Consider the following 16,350-nt stretch of genomic DNA (forward strand, 5'->3'; position numbering starts at 1 on the left):
TCACCGGTGAAGACAGTTCACGAGAGAGAAAGGGAGAGGGCTGCCCTGATCCTTGTGTGAGGCGGTGTTAGAGGGAGGCGGTGTCAGAGGGAGGCGGCGTGTCTGAGCCAGCGATGGCTTGGATCGAAGAGGAGGGCGGGGACTGCTCTAGTGGCAGAAACGGTGCCGAATCTGTGCTGAAATTGTCGGTAGCAACACTGGTAACTGGTGTCTACACGCCTAAGGCCGTGGAGCTGCATTGGTGACAGCATAGAGAGCAAAAAGGGGAGAAGACGATGCTGTTGCTGACCGGAGAGGCTGCAACGGCACGCGGTGCCTGGGTTGTGGGGCGTCTCCAATGATGAAGAGGGGGTTGGCAGTGTGGAGAGGGAAAGAAGAGAAGGCTACTCGTGGTGCCCTTGGCGTGGAGAGGGCAGCACAGTGTGCGTGAAGTCAGCGTCGAGAGAACGCGAAGAAGACGAAGAGTCCTCGTGCGAGAGAAGAGGGTCCGATGACCTAAAGACTTATTATTGTAGACAAGACCTAATAGGAATTCTCAAAGTACTATGATTCGATTATCTATTGAGACGTGTGCTGGTGTTGACTTTAGTAAAAAAACTTAGGTGGGCGGTTGTGGGCTACCATGGGTGAAAAAGTCCAGAGATTATCTTCACAAGTAGACTACTAATTCAATATTAGACGGTTTTACAGGGATGACGACGAATGTGGAGGTCTATTGCCGATGATTTAATGTTACACTTTCATGACTTACCTTTAGGGGTTGATAAAAAATTTATGTGAAATTAAATCAGTGATCACTTTCAGAATTAATTAGATACTACAAATTAAACACCAGAGTCATATAAAAAAAAATTAAAGCAGTGGAAACCACGCCTTGAAACTCCCCTATGCACTAGGGTTTAAAATTCAGGAGCTTAACAAAATTCATCTTCCGCGTTTCAATCACTAGAATTGTTGGACTAGTCACTTACACTTTAAATTTATTCTTATATAGATGGTCACTTACACTTTGAATTATTCTTATAGCCGTTGGAAATTTTTGTGGGATGAAATCAATCCCTTTGAGAGTTAGTTCGATGGTAACACTCAAATATCTGAATTTATTAAAAACAGTGAAAACAATTGATTTTTTTTATATCAATGTTACATTAATCAACTCTCATGTAAACCGATTTTTACTAATTTCCTGTTCAGATAACTTCATAATGTTTGATGTTATCGAGTTTCAATTCATGGCTCTTACTGGACTCGTAGTAGAAACACGGACACGGAGTTAGGGGTGAGCAGTTAACCCGTCAAACCGACCAACCCGCTTATATCGACTCGAATCGAACCGAAAAAAATTCGTCGGATATAGGATCGGATGTAGGGTCCTGATATTACATTATCTGATCTAGTAGGGCAGGATAATTTTTTATCCCAATAACCGAACCAACCCGATCCGCGATCACCCCTACTTGTAGCAACTACTGTCGATAAGTTGCTACACATTGTAGTAGCCATTGCGGATAAGCTATTACACGTTGTAGTTGTTGGAATTTTGGTGGAATTAGGATGGGAAAATAAGAATGTAGGAGAGATTTTGTAACAAAGTATGAGAATGGAAGAAAAACTCTATAAAGAGAAAATGTTACTGTTTGTTTCATCATCTTACAAGGTCCCTATTTATACACTTCGATTCATGCTTCTATATTCTTCTATAATTACATCACATCATTGAACACGAGACAATTAGATTTTATTCTTTTCTTTACTAATGACTCTTGTCATAAAGAGTTTCATTGAACTTAGTAGGATAATTGAACTTTGCTTAGTTGATGAAGAGTCACATGAAGTCAAATTGATTTTGACAACTTCCTTGTATAGTTGATGAAGTCAAGTTGTTCTTGGCATTGTTCTTGCATTTGAAGAAGTCAATTTATCTTTGGAATAAGTTTATATGCCAACATTTGCCTCTCGTAAACTTTTTCTTCCTTGAACTCCCAATAAATTCCTTAGGTGTTGGAAAGCTTCTGCTTTTAGAGGCTTTGTAAATATATCAGCTACTTGATCACTTGACTTCACATGTATCAATATGCTTGGATCTTTCATGATGAACTGGGTTTTTGGCTACAGCAATTGCTGATTTGTTATCCACATAGATCTTGGTAGGAGCTTCTTGTTGCAATTTAAGGTCTTGGAGTAATCTCTTTAGCCAAATAGCATAACACACACAAGATGTTGCAGCAATAAATTCAACTACACAAGTTGATAGAGCAACAACTGCTTACTTCTTTGAAGACCAAGTAAATCCAGTATTACCAAGATAAAACACATATCCAGTAGTGCTCTTGCGATCATCATAACTTCCAGCCCAATCACTATCACTGAAACAAAAAACTCCACATCTTTCGTTGATGAATAAAGAAGTCCATAATCAATTGTCCCTTTGATATATTTAAGAATTCTCTTAGCTGCATATAAAAAACTCCACATCTTTCATCATAATCAATTGCCCCTTTGATATATTTAAGAATTCTCTTAGCTGCATATAAGTGAAAAGTTTTTGGAGTTTCCATGTACCTTCTTACTAAACCAACTCCAAATAATATATCAGGTCTTGTGCATGTTAGATATCTGAGGCAACCCACAAGACTCTTGTGATAAGTTGGATTCACAAGTTTACCTTCTCCGTCTTTAGTCATTCTAATGTCATATTCAACTGGTGTATCCATAGCATAACAATCTTCCATTGAGAATTTCTTCAGAATCTCTTTGGCATATTTTTCTTGTGATACAAAGATTCCCTCTTCTCTTTGTTGTACTTCAATGCCAAGGAAATATCTCATCAATCCTAGATCTGTCAGCCCAAACTCCACCATTGATTGCTTGAATTCTCTAATCATGGAGATGTTATTACCTGTAAAAATTAAATCATCCACATAAAGACATACCAGTAGAATATCTCCATATGAATTCTTCTTCAAGTATAAAGAATGCTCATAGGGACACTTTGTGAAACCTTCCTTTATAAAGTGCTCATCAATTCTTGAGTTCCAGGCTCTAGGGCTTGCTTGAGTCCGTAAAGAGCTTTCTTTAACTTATATACCCTTTCTTCTTGTCCTTTGATGATAAAACCAGGTGGTTGCTTAATATAACTTCTTCTTCAAGATTTCCATTTAAGAAGACAGATTTTACGTCCATCTGATATATCTTCCATCTTCTTTGAGCTGTAAGAGAGATGAGTAACCTTACTGTTTCAAGTCGGGCTATTGGTGCGAAGACTTCTTCATAGTCAATCCCGTACTTTTGCTTGCATCCTTTAGCAACCAACCTTGCTTTGTACCTTTCAATTTCTCCTTTTGCAGTTGTCTTTGTTTTGAACACTCATTTGACTCCAATAGCTTTGTGTCGGTGTGGAAGTGAAGTGAGCTCCCATGTATTGTTTTTCTTTATAGTATGAATCTCTTCTTCCATTGCTTTTCTCCACTTTGTATCCTTGGATGCTTCTTCATAGTTTATAGGATCACATCCTGCAAATAAGCACAAATTATTAAGAGCAAAATCAACATCAATTGCTCGGCTGGAGTCATATATATCTTGGATGCTCTTCATCTTTTTCACAATTGGACTGTTTGAATCGTCACTTTCTGATTGAGTATCAACTTGTTGGGGTGATGATACTTCTTCTCCTTGATTGTCTTCCTTCTCTTTATAATCTTCTTCAAATGAGATTTGCTTCATGTCATCATTATTGTTGTTGTTCCAATTCCATGCTTGTTCTTCATCAAATTCCACATCTCTTAATACCATGAGTTTTTTAGTTATGAGATTGTATAATTTGTACCCATTAGCATTCTCACAATAGCCCAGGAGAATACACTTCTGACTTTTATCTTCAAGTTTTGTCCGCTTCTCTTCTTGTACTTTTGCATATGCTACGCTCCCAAAGATACGAAGATGATCCACTTTTGGTTTGTGTAAACTCCAAGCTTCCTCTGGGGTGATGTCTCCAATTCTTTTAATGGGAAATCTGTTCAATAAATATATAGCACAAGCAACAACATCTCCCCAAAATTCTTTTGGGATATTTTTTTCTTTCAACATACATTAAACCATATTTAGAATAGTTCAATTTTTTCTTTCTGAAACACCATTTTGTTGTGGTGTTTGAGGCATTGTGAGTTGATGAAGAATATCATTTTCTTTGCAAAAATTTTCAAACTCTAACTAGGTGTATGTTGGTGCAAGGTGCATCAGAATCAAACCTGGGTTTTGATATTGTCAAAGGTTCAAGTTAAGTCTTGTTATGATCTGATAATTTGGCTAAGTGTGCAGGCTATTTACTCAATCGAGAAAGTCCTAGTCACAACCAGACAGTAAAGTCCAAACAGGTCTGGAGGACCCAACGTTTGGTAGGTAGGTTGAGGTAAATAACTGGAGGAGCGAGAGTGAGGTCTGGTTCCTGAAGGGAACAACCTAAGGTCGCTGATCCAACTGAAGAAACCGGGAAGGTTTCTAAGTTGAGATCAAGATAGTCCTAACTGTTATACTCATGCATATTACTACTCATGTATTATAACTATGCTAACTTTGTTTTGCAAGAATATTATTGTTATATCGAACTAACTTTGTGTTGCAGAATCATATGACCCCTTGAACTTCAAATGGTCATAACTTTTGACTCAGAACTCTGAATCAGGCTCTGTTAGTGGCCACGCGACTAGCACTCAGAAAGCTTCATTTGACCAAGGGTTCGGTTGACTGAACAGGAGGTTCAGTCGACCGAAAAAGGCTTTTTATCAGTCGACCGAACAGGCAAAAATGGCAAAGCAGATCAAGATCGCAAATATGACATCACAGTATAATCGGTCGACTGAAAATGAGGTTCGGTCGACCGAACAGTAAAAGCATTAATGGAGCATTAAGTGTGAATCTTGGCGTGAAGGAAAGTCCACCGTTCGGTCGACCGAACAAGGTTATCGGTCGACCGAACCATTAAAGATCAGTTAATGCTCGAAGATCAGATCTCAGCGAATCTCAGCACAGAAGGAATGGAGCGGGTTCGGTCGACCGAACCCAGGGATCGGTCGACCGAACCTTGACAGTTCTTATAAAAGAGAGCTCGAGGTCCAGGGCTGTATGACACTGTTCGGGTTCAAAGTCAATCTCTGTGCTAGCTGCTATTGTTCGTGCTACTGCTCTACAACTCTTCTACACGCAAGCAAGTGCCGACCGAGCTTCAACTTTCACATACTGTCAGTATAATTTACTTTTGTATTGCACTTAAACTCATATAAGATAGTAGGCTTGTTACTATCTTATATTATTGTATTTTGTACGCATTACTTCTTTCCGAGGTTTCCGGGAAGAAGAATCTTAGTGGATTGCTCATCGGTGCAGTCAAGGACTGCGAGCCTTCGAGTAGGAGTCTAGCTAGGCTCCGAACGAACTAAACGAATTTGTCTCTTTATATTTTCCGTTGCTTACTCGAATTATTTTGAAATACAAAAAGAAAAGTTTTTAAAAGAGCGCGATATTCACCCCCCCCCCTCTATCGCACTTAATCGATCTATCAATTGGTATCAGAGCCTGGCAGCTCTGAAATTACTTAACCGTGTTTCGAGCAACTTTTAAAAAAAAATCTTTTGCTTTAAAAGTGTTTTATTTAATTCTTAAGTTTTTTTCTTTATCTCGCACAAAAGTCTTGGAAATTCTTTTTGTTTCTCAATTTTTGGTGCAAGAACAAATGGCACAATCCGAGGGATATTCGACCGTGCGTCCTCCGCTATTCGATTGAAGCGATTTCTCATACTCGAAAAAGAGGATGGAAGTTTTTCTCAAAACAGACATTGATCAATGGCTTATTATCCGATGTGGCTACACATCACCAGTCAACAATCCAGAGGAATGGACAGAAGAAATAAAGAAGAAAGTACAAATTGATTCAAGGGCACTCAACACTTTACAATGTGGATTATCAAAAGAAGAATTAAAACGAGTCGGCCCCTTCGACAATGCAAAAGATTTGTGGGATAAGTTAGTTAAACTATATGAAGGGACAAATGATACAAAGGTAATAAAGCGTGATCTTTTATTAAATTCATTACTAAATATTAAAATGCTAGATGGTGAGTCGGCAAGGCAACTACACATGAGGATTAAGGACATCCTAAATGGACTGCATATCATCAGCCATCAACTTGAGAATCGTGATATCATCAGGTATATGCTTAACTCATTCCCTTGAAACTCCTTATGGGCATCTATTATAGATGCCTATAAAGTTGTGAAGGATCTTTCCATTATTAAATTAGACGAACTATTTTGTGAATTAACATTACATGAGCAGACTAACTTGAGTCAAGCCAAGAAAGGGTTAGCTTTGTATGCAGGGCCAAACAAGGAAGCTAAGCCCCAAACAAAACCAGAACCAAAGCACTTGAGTCATATAGCATTTATGGAAAAGACTGAAGAGTCCGAATCCGAGTCTGAAGATGAGTATGAGTCAGAGTCCGACGACGAGTCTGAGATAAGCCATGGATTTGCATCAGTTTCAAAAGGACACGATAAGGTAACTTTTAATTCGAAGTCTGAAATGCTGAAAGTAATTAAATGCTTGTTTAAAAAATTAACAAAATCCGAAAAACAAAATAACTTGCTACTTAAGGAAATAGACCACCTTAAGGAACAAGTTAACTTGAGTAACTCGACTAATCAAGTTCAAGTTGGAACTTCGACTCAAGTTACAAAACTTGAGGAAGAAAATTCCAACTTGAAAAGACAAGTCGAGCAACTCAAGGAAATGTTGAAAAAGTTCGAACTGGGATCCAAGTGTCTAAATATGATACTTGGGTCGCAACGAGCCGTGTACAACAAATCAGGACTCGGTTATAAACCCAAACAAACAAACAAATCATACTTATCCTTAATCAGTCAAAATACTAGAAGGCAAGTCCAAGCATGGGTTCAAACAAAACTTTTAACCAAACAAATTGAACCAAATCTATACTTGGTCCCTAAGAGTCAAATCCATTACTTAGATAGACCTTATCTAAGCTATGACTCAGGGGGAGCAAGTAGAAAAATAATACAACCAACTTGATTAACCAAACTCAATACTTAGGACTAGGTTTATTTCTGCTTAGAACGGTTAGATGAAAAAGGTTTACCAAACCCTATAACATAGCATCGGAATGGATTGGGATGATAGTACGTCAAGGAAGCCTTGTCGAAGGCATGTCTAGGCCGAATATGGAATTCTATCTGGTGCACTAGACTTAGTGGATCTGACCGAAGCTATCCTAATCAAAGATGGACTAGTTAGACCAAAATTTAGTATTAAGTTTTTTGGGCGGAAACCGCTTGGAAAGCCTTCAGCAAGTGATCTAATGATATCCAAGTAGGTCGTATGCCTCGCCGCTGAACTGAAATTTATCCTTAGGACACCTGTTTGATTAACCCAAAGCTAATTTTGAATCTAACATGGGTTCAATAACTTTTTTCAATATTAAAACTTATTTTAAAACTTAATTAAATTTATTAAAACTTAATTAAAATTTATTAAAACTTAATTAAAATTATTTAAACGTAATTATTTTTTTAAAAAAACTTAATTAAAATTATTTTTAAAAACTTAATTAAAATTATTTTAAAACTTAATTAAAATTATTTTAATATTAATTAAAATTATTTTAATATTAATTAAAATTATTTTTAAACTTAATTAAAATTATTTGTAAACTTAATTAAAATTATGTAAAAAAACTTAATTAAAATTGTTTAAAATTTAATTAAAAACTTAATTAAAATTATTTTTTAAAACTTAATTAAAACTTAATCAAAATTATTTTAAAACTTAATTAAAATTATTTTAAAACTTAATTAAAATTATTTTTTTAAAACTTAATTAAAACTTAATCAAAATTATTTGAAACTTAATTAAAATTATTTTAAAACTTAATTAAAATTATTTTTAAACTTAATTAAAATTATTTTAAAATTTAATTAAAATTATTTTTTAAAAAACTTAATTAAAACTTATTTAAACCTTAATTAAAAACTTAATTAAATTATTTTAAAACTTAATTAAATTTCTTTTTTAACTTTATTAAAACTTAATTAAATGTTTTAAAAAAAACTTTGTGAAAACTTAATTCTAATTATAACTGAAATTAAATTAACACTCAATTAAACTCAAACTTAATTTTTAAAATTATAATTAAAACTTAAAATCGTAAACTTAAAGGAAAATTAAATCAACTCTAAATTCATAACTAAATGATTAATCAATTAATTAAACTTGAAATCACTAATTAATTAATTAATTTCCTTTAACAATTAATCTTGAAATTTCTAAACTAAAACATAAATTAATAAATAAATTTAATAATAATAATAATAATAATAAATTAAATTAATTAAAACTTAACTAAATTCAAGGTTAATAAATTAATTCATTAAAACTTAAACTATAATTTAATTTAAAACTTAAAAAAAATTAAATGATTTTTCTAAATCAAACTCTTTATTTTTCTCTTGAATTGCTTCAAATATGTTGATTGTATTGCCCCTAATTTTGATGTGTGTCAAAGGGGGTGAGATAGTAAATTTAGGGGGAGTTATTGAACTCAGGGGGAGAGTTTAAATCTTTTTTACTTAACTCTGCATATTTTAAACTTAACTATGAACCTTAGTTGCCAAACATCAAAAAGGGTTCGGGAGATTGTTGGTGCAAGGTGCATCAGAATCAAACTTGAGTTTTGATGTTGTCAAAGGTTCAAGTTAAGTCTTGTTATGATCTGATAATTTGGCTAAGTGTGCAGACTATTTGCTCAATCGAGAAAGTCTTAGTCACGACTAGACAGTAAAGTCTAAACAGGTCTGGAGGACCCAACGTTTGGTAGGTAGGTTGAGGTAAATAACTGGAGGAGCGAGAGTGAGGTCGGGTTCCTGAAGGGAACAACCTAAGGTCGCTGATCCAACTGAAAAAACCGGGAAGATTTCCAAGTTGAGATCAAGATAGTCCTAACTGTTATACTCATGCATATTACTACTCATGTATTATAACTGTGCTAACTTTGTTTTGCAGGAATATTATTGTTATATCGAACTAACTTTGTGTTGCAGAATCATATGACCCCTTGAACTTCAAATGGTCATAACTTTTGACTCAGAACTCTGAATCAGGCTCTGTCAGTGGCCACGCGACTAGCACTCAGAAAGCTTCATTTAACCAAGGGTTCGGTCGACTGAACAGGAGGTTCGGTCGACTGAAAAAGGCTTTTTATCAGTCGACCGAACAAAGGTTCGGTCGACCAAACAGGCAAAAATACCAAAGCAGATCAGGATCACAAATATGGCATCACAGCATGATCGGTCGACCGAAAATGAGGTTCGGTTGACCGAACAGTAAAAGCATTAATGGAGCATTAAATGTGAATCTTGGCGTGAAGGAAAGTCCACCGTTCGGTCGACCGAACAAGGTTATCGGTCGACCGAACCATTAAAGATCAGTTAATACTCGAAGATCAGATCTCAACGAATCTCAGCACAGAAGGAATGGAGCGGGTTTGGTCGACCGAACCCAGAGATTGGTCGACCGAACGTTGACGGTTCTTATAAAAGAGAGCTCGAGGTCCAGGGCTGTATGACACTGTTCGGGTTCAAAGTCAATCTCTTTGCTAGCTGCTATTGTTCGTGCTACTGCTCTACAACACTTCTACACGCAAGCAAGTGTCGACCGAACTTCAACTTTCACATACTGTCGGTATAATTTACTTTTGTATTGCACTTAAACTCATATAAGATAATAGGCTTGTTATTATCTTATATTATTATATTTTGTGCGCATTACTTCTTTCCGAGGTTTTCGGGAAGAAGAATCTTAGTGGATTGCTCATCGGTGCAGTCAAGGATTGCGAGCCTTCGAGTAGGAGTCGAGCTAGGCTCCGAACGAACTAAACGAACTTGTCTCTTTATATTTTCCGCTGCTTACTCGAATTATTTACAAAAAGAAAAGTTTTTAAAAGAGCGCAATATTCACCCCCCCCTCTATCGCACTTAATCGATTTATCAGTGTACTCACCTCCTCAATTAGTTCGCAGATATTCTATCTGATATCCACTTTGTTTTTCAACCAAAATTTTAAATTACTTAAATTTGGTGAAAACTTCTTTCTTCTCTTTCAACATATATACCCAAGTTTTTCCACTATAATCATCAGTGAAAGTCAAGAAATATCTGTTTCCTCCAGAAGAGATAGGTTTGATAGGTCCACAAACATCAGAGTGCACAAGCTCAAGTTGTGAAGATGCTCGCTTTTGATTGTACTTTTTGAATGACTTCCTTTGTTGCTTTCCTACAACACATATTTCACATAGATGGTTGGAACTTTCAATCTTTGGTAATCCAAATACCATGTTGTTTTTTGAAAGTAACTTTAATGCTTCAAAGTTTAGATGCCCATATCGAAGATGCCAAAGAGTGGAACTATCCATAGTGTTTGTCTTGAAGCAATTCTCGTCATTGATGCTTAACTTCAGTGGGAACATTCTATTTTTAGTCATTGTGACATGAGTAATAAGATTATTACTTTTATCACGAATACTAAGAGTTAAGTCTTTCATTTGTATATCATATCCTTTCTCCAATAATTGACCAATACTTAAAAGATTATTTTTTATATCAGGAATATAATAAATATCTGAGATGCATACATTCTTTCCATTTTGCAATTCAAACAAAATGTCACCTTTTCCTATAATTGGCCTTTGTGATAGATCTCTGAAGGTGATATTGCCTATTTGTCTCTCATCAAGCTTTGTAAAGAACTCCTTTTCCCACACATGTGGTTTGATGCTCCTGTGTCTAGGAACCATGTAATAGGTTGGACCCATCACATGCCATGAACAATACTGGTCCTTCATTGTCTACCTCCTTATTGACGAGATTCACTTGTTCTTCTCCATTATTAGTGTTATACCAACATTCATTATAGTGATGACCATACTTCTTGCAAATACGACATTGAAATTTAGTTTTATCATACCTCTATCCAGTGTTTCTACCTCGTCCACGACCTTGACCTCGTCTTCCACCACGACCTCTTCCATGTCCATGTCCTTCATTCCTGTCATTCTGATTTTGAGTGTGCCAATTGGAGTTAGAAGTACGACCACCTCTTCCTCTCCATGTAGAAGCCCTTCCTCGTTGAGGACCTCCTCTTGATGATTCATTCTGCTTGAATGATAGTTTGGTTTAGAGTGCCTACTCTAAAGTTCTTCCTTCACTTTTCTTCAATATTCTTTGTTCATATGCTTGAAGGGATCCCATAAGCTCTTCCATAGCCATCACCTCCAAATCTTTTGATTCCTCGATCGCCACATCTATGAAATCAAATTTTGAGTCTAAAGACCTTAAGATCTTTTCAACGAGTCGAACATCTTTTAGCTCCTCGCCATTTCTTCTCATTTGATGAACAATAGAGATAACTCGGGAGAAATAATTAGAAATTGTTTCTAAAGCCTCTTGTTGTAGTGCTTCAAATTGAGCTCGTAGAGCTTGTAGATGAATCTTCTTTACTTTATCTACTCCATCATATGCTGTCTTCAATATCTCCCAAGCCTCTTGTGACGTTGTTGCTAGAGCAATCAACTCAAAAGCGGCTTCATCTACTCCTTGATAGATAGTGAATAAAGCCGCCTTCTCTCTTTTCTTCATTGCCTTAAGAGCTTGTTCATTCCCATCGCTTGTTTCGGCTATAGTATAACCGGTCTCCACAAGGTCCCATACATCAAGGTAACCTAATAGAGCCTCCATTTGTATACTCCACATTCTATAGTTGTCTTTGGTTAACTTTGGCGCTTGAAGGGAGCTCGCCGAAGCCATTGTTGTATATGGCTCTGATACCAAATTTGCTGGAATTTTGGTGGAACTAGGATGAGAAAATAAGAATGTAGGAGAGATTTTGTAACAAAGTATGAGAATGGGAGAAAAACTCTATGAAGAGAAAATGTTACTTGTTTCATCATCTTACAAGGTCCCTATTTATACACTTAGATTCATGCTTCTACATTCTTCTATAATTATATCACATCATTAAACAGACAATTAGATTTTATTCTTTTCTTTACTAATGACTCTTGTCATAAAGAGTTTCATTGAACTTAGTAGGATAATTGAACTTTGCTTAGTTGATGAAGAGTCACATGAAGTCAAATTGATTTTGACAACTTCCTTGCATGGTTGATGAAGTCAAGTTGTTCTTGGCATTATTCTTGCATTTGAAGAAGTCAATTTATCTTTGGAATAAGTTTATATGCCAACAGTAGTAACTACAGCTACTGGCGATTAACTACTACAACGTGTAATGAGTAATGTCTATTATCATTTTAAAATATTTTATTTTTTATTTTTTTTACTTATATTTTATATTTCATTGGATATAGGGTCAGATATCCAAATAACTGACAACCCGTCGGATATCTGATACATAATAACCGTCGGATATAGGGTCGGATGTAGGTCCTGATATTGTATTATCTGATCTAGTAGGGCCAAATAGTTTTTTATCCTAATAATCGAACAAATCCGATCCATGATCACCCCTACATGGAGTATGTCTCCCGCTGCAGAAAAGTAGATTTTCTTGTTCGCAATTCCTAGTCTTTTTCTGGCCTCTTCTATAATTTGTACGTTGGATCACGATTAGAATCAACTTAAACTTGGCTATAATTTTTCCTAGGTTCACCTTCTCATCCAGATTATAGTTTGGATCGAGCCAGACGACCAGAGGCCACCGGCGGTAGGCAATGGTGGATCCAGGAATTCAAGCATAGAGAGGCGATCACGATCTGAGCTAAGCACGTTTCAATTTTTTCTAAACGGCGATCGAATGGCGCGTCCTTCGGCGCGTTTAAAAAAGGAAAAAAAATAACAAAAATGCATGAATAGGAGAACGCCATAACAGAGGGCGATTTATACGCAGAACAAGGGGTGGTATCCTCCATTTCCGTAGGTAGAATCTCATAATACTAGATGTTCCATCGCCGATAGAGGGGGGCCGCCGACCCGCCCCCTGGTGGTAGGCGAGCCACCCCCATGCTCTGCACCATACAGTCCGCCTCTTGCTGGCGACCTCCGGCTGCTTGGCTCGTCCCAAACTATAACCTGAATGGGAAGATGAACCCAGAAGAGATCGCAACCAACTTTGAGAAGATTCCAGCTTTGATTCGACGTATAAAATACAGAAAGAACCAAGAGGGGACAAGAGATTGCGGACCACAGGATCTGATTCCCCACAGCGGCCTCACTACACCACGACAACAAATAGACTTATCTCCTTCCATAATAATAATAATAATAATAATAAAAGTCATTTGGATGAATTTTACGATGAATTAACAAAAATTGTCGCAAAATAATTTGTGATGAACTCTACAAGGAATACTTTTTCATCGTGAATAAATCATCATCAAACTCTACTATGAAAATATATAAATTCATCATAATTCTGTGACAAATTTTATTTTCATCGTCAAATTCATTGCAATTTTGTAACGAAAACAAAATTAGTCCACAATTAACCAAACACAAATTTGCGACAAAAATATATTTTCATCCTAGATTTGAGGATGAATCCTGATTTCATTTCGAATTAAAAAAATTCATCTTCCGTGTTTCAATCATTAGAATTGTTGGACTAGTCACACACACTTTGAATTTATTGTTATATGGATGGTAGCTTCAAATTTATTCTTATAGCCGTTGGAAACTTTTGTGGGATGAAATCAATCACTTTGAGGGTGCGTTTGGTTCGGGGTTATTCTTGATAACCTTGGTTATCCATCCAAGGTTATCAACAAAAACCTTGTTTGGTTTAGGTATTCGATGATTCCCAAGTAATGTTCCATGCCCGACACGTCAGCAAAAGGGTCATGCAGCCCGGAATCGGAAAACCTCAGAAAACTAAGGTTTTTGTTGATTCCGGGGTTAACGAATTTTTTTTACCAAAAATACCCTCCGATAAGAAAAAAGAGAAAAAATGTAAAAAAATAAAAAAATGTTTTAAAAAATTTAAAAATTTATTTTAAAAAAAATAAAAATTTTAAAAATAAAAAATTAAAATTTTAAAAAAATTTAAAAAATAAAAAAAAATTATAAAAATTTTAAAAATTTAAAAAAAAATAAAAAATAAAAAAAAATATAAAAATTTTAAAATTTTAAAAAATTTTAAAAATTTTAAAATAAAAAAAAATTAAAAATAAAATAAATAAATAAAAATTAAAATTTAAAAAATGTAAAAAAATAAAAAATATAAATATAAATAATATAAAAATATAAAAACATTAAAAAATAAAAAAAACATAAAAAAAATAAAAAAAATATACAGGAAAAAGAAAAGTAAAAAACATTAAAAAATAAATAAATAAATAAATAAATAATAATAATAATAATAATATGTATAGTTGGTTTTGTAACTGAGGGTAATACGGTAAAATATTAAACTAGGGTATTCATTAAAACCTTCAAACAAACAAGTTTTTGTTGCATTACCTAAGTTGAACCAAACAACATTTGGTTATGTTTTATTCCCTATAACCTTGGTTATGTGATTACCTGGTAATCACATAACCAAAGTTATACATGATGACTTGAACCAAACGCACCCTGAGAGTTACCTGGATGGTAACACTCAAATATCTAAATTAAAAAAAAAACAGTGAACACAATTGATTTTTTTTATATCAATGTTATATTAATCAACTCTCATGTAAATTGATTTTTACTAATTTCCTATTCAGATAACTTCATAATATTTGATGTTATCGAGCTCTAATTCATGACTCTTCTTGGTTGGACTCGTAGTAGAAGACACCGTACACGGATATGGAGTACGTCTCCCACCGTGAGAGAGTAGATTCTCTGGTCCACAATTCTCAATTCCTTCCTTGCCATTTCTGCAATTTCTATATCGAATCGTGATCAGAATTAAGCCAAAATTAGTTGTGATTTCCTCTGGATTCACCTTCCCATCTAGGTTGTAGTTTGGGTCGAGTCAGACGGTCGGAGATTACCGGCGGTGGATAAGCCACCCCCATGCTCGGCGCCATATAGTTTTCTCACCGCCGGTAGCCTCCGACCACCTAGCTCAACCCAAACTATAACATTAATGGGAAGGTGAACCCAGAGCAGATCATAGTCAATTTTAGCCTAATTCCGACCATGATTAGATATGCAAATTATAGAAGAGACTACAGATTACAGACCAGGATCTAATTCCCCACAATGGCCTCACTACGGCACAGCAACAAATATACTTATCTCCTTCAATAATAATAATAATAATAATAAGTCATTTACGATGAATTTTATGATGAATTAAAAAAATCGTTGCAAAATAATTTGCGATGAATACTTTTTCGTCGTAAATAAATCACTATCAAACTCTACTATGAAAACATGTAAATTCGTCATAATTTTGCGACAAACTTTATTTTCATCGTCAAATTCATTGCAATTTTGCAACAAAAACAAAATTTGTTCACAATTAACCAAACACAAATTTGCGATGAAAATATGTTTTCATCCTAGATTTGACGACGAATCTCATTTTTGTCACAAATTTACAACAAAAATGGATTCATCGCCAAATCTAGGACGAATCTAGATTCATTGTAAATCTATGACGAAAACGAGATTTGTTTCGTCACAGATTTTGATGCATAGTGGATTTAATATAAGTTGGCGACGCTTTTCATCGCCAAATTCTTCGTAAAACGTAGAATTGTTGCACATAACCTGGCCATTTATGCATTTTATCATGTATACAAATCCAAAAATGTTTATAACATACACAAACATTCCAACACATCATATTTAACATTCCAAAGCAAATCTACATTCATACAAATCAAAATAAATATATCCAAAATGAAACTATACCAAAAACAAGTCAACATATCAATATCCATACAAGTCATCACATCGAAAAACATCCAATATTCCAATCTAGCCCTCTCAACTTCAACAAGTCACCAAACAATCTCAAAACAACGGAAAGATACAAAAACTAATTCTTGTCTTTCTCGGCAAACACTTCCTTGATCTCCTTTCATTCTACTTCTTTTCTTGCATCAAAAATATAAAAAGTATCATTTTTAATAAAAAAAAAGAAAATCCTATAAATTAACACAAAACTTAATAATGTAAATACTTACTTCATCCGACATGAATTTTTAATTTCCACCACCTTCTTTGGCCTCACTAACCCTGTTCGAAATAAATTAATAGTACTAATAAAAAAAATAAAAATGAAGAGTTCACAAACTCAATCAAATAACAAATGGTAAAAAATAATAATTCTAAGAC

General features: G+C 35.0%; 1 protein-coding gene across 1 annotated transcript; it reads right to left on the minus strand.

Moving 5' to 3' along the window:
- Positions 1–11,247: 11,247 nt before the first annotated feature.
- LOC121980141 lies at positions 11,248–11,868 on the minus strand. The gene has a single exon (XM_042532105.1). The coding sequence runs from the start codon at positions 11,866–11,868 to the stop codon at positions 11,248–11,250; it is 621 nt and encodes a 206-aa protein (XP_042388039.1).
- Positions 11,869–16,350: the final 4,482 nt, after the last annotated feature.

The sequence above is a fragment of the Zingiber officinale genome, chromosome 5A (genome assembly GCF_018446385.1).
Source record: "Zingiber officinale cultivar Zhangliang chromosome 5A, Zo_v1.1, whole genome shotgun sequence".
In the NCBI taxonomy this organism is placed as follows: Eukaryota; Viridiplantae; Streptophyta; class Magnoliopsida; order Zingiberales; family Zingiberaceae; genus Zingiber; species Zingiber officinale.